The sequence below is a fragment of the Salmo trutta genome, chromosome 34 (assembly GCF_901001165.1).
Source record: "Salmo trutta chromosome 34, fSalTru1.1, whole genome shotgun sequence".
Classification (NCBI taxonomy): Eukaryota; Metazoa; Chordata; class Actinopteri; order Salmoniformes; family Salmonidae; genus Salmo; species Salmo trutta.
The window spans coordinates 22,632,325-22,636,097 of record NC_042990.1 but is presented as its reverse complement, the minus strand read 5'-3'; the positions used below and the strand labels follow the sequence as shown (position 1 = coordinate 22,636,097).

At 43.8% G+C, this 3,773-nt stretch overlaps 1 protein-coding gene across 1 annotated transcript; it reads left to right on the top strand.

Annotated features, from left to right (window-relative positions):
* Positions 1-1,389: 1,389 nt before the first annotated feature.
* Positions 1,390-3,235, top strand: LOC115173210 (sclerostin domain-containing protein 1-like). The gene is made up of 2 exons (XM_029731129.1): positions 1,390-1,701; positions 2,083-3,235. Exons 1-2 carry the CDS (start codon positions 1,506-1,508, stop codon positions 2,565-2,567), a joined length of 681 nt encoding a protein of 226 aa, XP_029586989.1. The 5' UTR covers positions 1,390-1,505; the 3' UTR covers positions 2,568-3,235.
* Positions 3,236-3,773: the final 538 nt, after the last annotated feature.

Below are 3,773 nucleotides of genomic sequence, written 5' to 3'. Positions count from 1 at the left end.
CAAGAAGGGTTTTGCCACCAAGTACTAAGTCATTGTTTTGCAGAGGGGTCAAATACTTATTTCCCTCATTAAAATGCAAATCATTTTATAACATTTTTGACATGCGTTTTTCTTGATTTTTTTGTTGTTATTCTGTCTCTCACTGTTCAAATAAACCTACTATTAAAATTATAGACTGATCATTTCTTTGCAAGTGGGCAAACATACAAAATCAGCAGGGGATCAAATACTTTTTTCCCCCACTGTATTCGGTGCATGTGACAAATAAAATTTGATTTGATCCCCGCTGTTTCCCCATCCACCCCATCCCCCCTGTTTCTCCATCCACCCTGTTTCTCCATCCACCCCAATTATCCTGTTTCTCCATCCACCCCAGTCATCCTGTTTCCCCATCCTCCCCATCCCCCCTGTTTCTCCATCCACCCTGTTTCTCCATCCACCCCAATCATCCTGTTTCCCCATCCACCCCAATCATCCTGTTTCCCCATCCTCCCCAATCACCTTGTTTCCCCATCCACCCCATCCCCCTGTTTCTCCATCCACCCTGTTTCTCCATCCACCCCAATCATCCTGTTTCCCCATCCTCCCCAATCATCCTGTTTCCCCATCCTCCCCATCCCCCCTGTTTCTCCATCCACCCTGTTTCACCATCCACCCCAATCATCCTGTTTCTCCATCCACCCCAATCATCCTGTTTCCCCATCCTCCCCAATCACCTTGTTTCCCCATCCACCCCATCCCCCCTGTTTCTCCATCCACCCTGTTTCTCCATCCACCCCAATCATCCTGTTTCTCCATACACCCCATTCATTCTAGGAACACTCACTATCGCTCTGGACCAGAGCTAAGTACTCACCTGGTCTGACTGCAGGGTCTCCAGCTGACCTCCCTTGCTAAACCAAATCAATCCGTTCAGAAATTGAATAAAATATGAACTTGAACTTACAAATCATTATGAAATAGACTATCAAATGATATGCCTCTGGCATGTGGCACCCACAACCTTTTTGGCAAACTCTTTTATTGTCTACTTATAATTTACATTAATGCAATCATGAATCCATTATTTACACCGTTAACTGGTCAACAAACCAAAATGAACTATCTATTACAAGCCGTTATAAAGGTCTCGATCGTGTTTTATCCAGTGACAGTGTCCTATCCATAAGGGAAAGCAACATTCATCAAACTATATTGACAGAAATATATATTACTTGTCTGTGTTGACTAGGCTCTACATTGGAGGAGTACACAAAACAAAACGCATTACCCTTTGCTTCAGTGGGCGTAGCTATGCGTGAAAACGCCTAGTTGATTCATAAAATGTACGCACTACATGCGCGCTGTGTCGTGCCAAAACAAGCGGCGGGTATATAAGCGACTGAACGACAAGTAACTTCATAACGACACAATTCCTCCGTTAGACCGCGGCACATACATTCCATCACTCTCTACCTACCTACCTACCTACCTGTCTGCCTATCTGCCTGCGGAGAGTTGCAGGGATGCTTCTTACCACGTGTGTGTTCCAGCTCGCGCTCTTCTGCCTTATTATAAGTAACTGTCAAGCTGCCAAGAACAGCGCAACGGAAAAGTTAAACCCTCAGTTGATCAGTACGGTCCAGGATACACCGAGTAGTAATGTATCAATGAATCAAGCACGCAACGGAGGAAGGCGTTTGACCAGCGCTGCGCGGAAAGGTGAATTGCATTTTTATGCGCATATCAAATGTATTGATTCGACGATTCATATAGATTCATTGTACGCACCGATCCTGACAGTTGGAATGATTTAATTCCTTATGTAGGCACATTTTCCATAGACATGAATGGGAATAAATGAAAATGAAATATAAATCATAGACTTGTGTTTGAATGGGAGGAAGTTCTAGAATTTGGAATTGTGTTGGACCTCTTGTCAACTCATGCTGTCATTCAGATGACCCTGATCATGCTGCAGTTAATCCAAAAGTGCAAACTCCAAACTAAATCAAATGCAAGTGTTTGCAATGTCATGTAGATAATGCCATGCAATATGTATCTGACAGAATGTAACACTCTCTCCTCCCCTCTCCATCACAGAGCAGGGTCAGGCACAGAGCCAGGTGGGCTGCAGAGAGCTGCGTTCCACCAAGTACATCTCAGATGGTCAGTGCACCAGCCTGAACCCAATCAAGGAGCTGGTTTGTGCTGGGGAGTGTCTTCCCTCCCACCTGCTGCCCAACTGGATCGGCTCCGGTCCCGGGTACACCGGGAAGTTCTGGAGCCGGCGGGAGGCCCAGGAGTGGCGCTGCGTCATTGACCGGACACGGACCCAGCGCATCAGCCTGCAGTGTCAGGACGGAAGCTCCAGGACCTATAAGATCACTGTGGTTACCTCCTGCAAGTGTAAACGCTACTCCAGGCAGAACAATGACTCTGGGAATGGGAAGTCAGAGCTGGAGGTGAGGCAGGCCCAGGGCCAGGGCTCCACACTCCAGGGGCCCAAGAGGAGGAAGGGAAAGGAAGGGAAGAATGGACGTTCTGGGCAGGAGGACTGGGCAGAAGAACAGCCTAAAAAATACTGAACTGAGCCCTCTGGCCAGGGGGGCTCTGTACATCTATGAGGGGTTGGAATGTCTCTCTGTGCCCCCACTTCAGAAACAACACCAACAAACACTAGTTTTGTTTAGAAGACACCAATGTGTTTGCTGTATTTAATGCAGCTATATGGAGAAGGCTATGGAATGATTCCTCAGACAGTGCAACTGGTTTGCCAAATATTGACCACTGTGGATGTGCTTGTGAATGTATGTGTTTTTGTATGACAGAATGAGACTAGATCAAATCGCACAAGAACCGCATTTGACAACTAAGATGAGGAGTTCTCTCAACAGCTGAATATGTTGTCCAAATCATAATGTTTAGATTAACAGAAAATGCAAGAGTATGTATATAAATAGTGATTCTATACTCTGGGTTACTTTTCAAAGTATGTAAAGGATTACTATGACAATGTAATATATTTTTGTATGGGATAACTGAACTAAATATAAATAAGTTCATGTTTTATATATTTGCTAGATTCCATGTAATCACTTACAGGAGAAATTGTGTCTCAAATTATTTGCCTAGGATAATTAAATAAATAGTGTCTACTATGATTAGATCACCGATTGAATATAAAAAATGACTTTTCTTTAATAATTAGTATAATATGTTTTTTACTTGTCAATAAATTGTGCTTTAATCATTAGTAATGAAATGCTTTGAGCATAAGGCCACAGACAGAGGAGCTATAACTTCACAGGAAACAGGAAGTCAGTAACAACAGAAGCATAATAAAATGTTATATTGAGTCTAATACAAGCTCTACACTCTGCAGGAATCCCCTCTCCTCCAGGCTATTGGGCCTGTTCCAGTCAGCGGCTACATGGTAACATAAATGATTGTATCAGATATCTCTTCATTGTATCATCGTGAAAGCTATGTATTTGGTACTTGCTGTGCAAGTACTATGGGGAAGTTACGCTTTCCTCAAAGAGCATTGGGAACGCTTGATATTTGTAGTTAGGGGATGACAGCTCATTTTGGTATTAGGACAGAGTGGTTCTACACCTGACAGTACCAGAGGAGTACAGAGTGGTTCTACACCTGACAGTACCAGAGTAGTACAGAGTGGTGCATTCCATGAGGGAGAAGCATAGGGAAATCATGTCTGTGAATCTCAGAACGGAGCTTGCGTCATTGACACAATAATACAAGGCTTGTAAAACTTCCTCTCTGTAATTATC

Coding starts and splice junctions, on each gene's coding strand:
- LOC115173210 (XM_029731129.1), top strand. CDS start 1,506: ATGCTTCTTACCACGTGTGTGTTCCAGCTCGCGCTCTTCTGCCTTATT. Junction 1,702..2,082: donor GACCAGCGCTGCGCGGAAAG/GTGAATTGCATT, acceptor TCTCCATCACAG/AGCAGGGTCAGGCACAGAGC.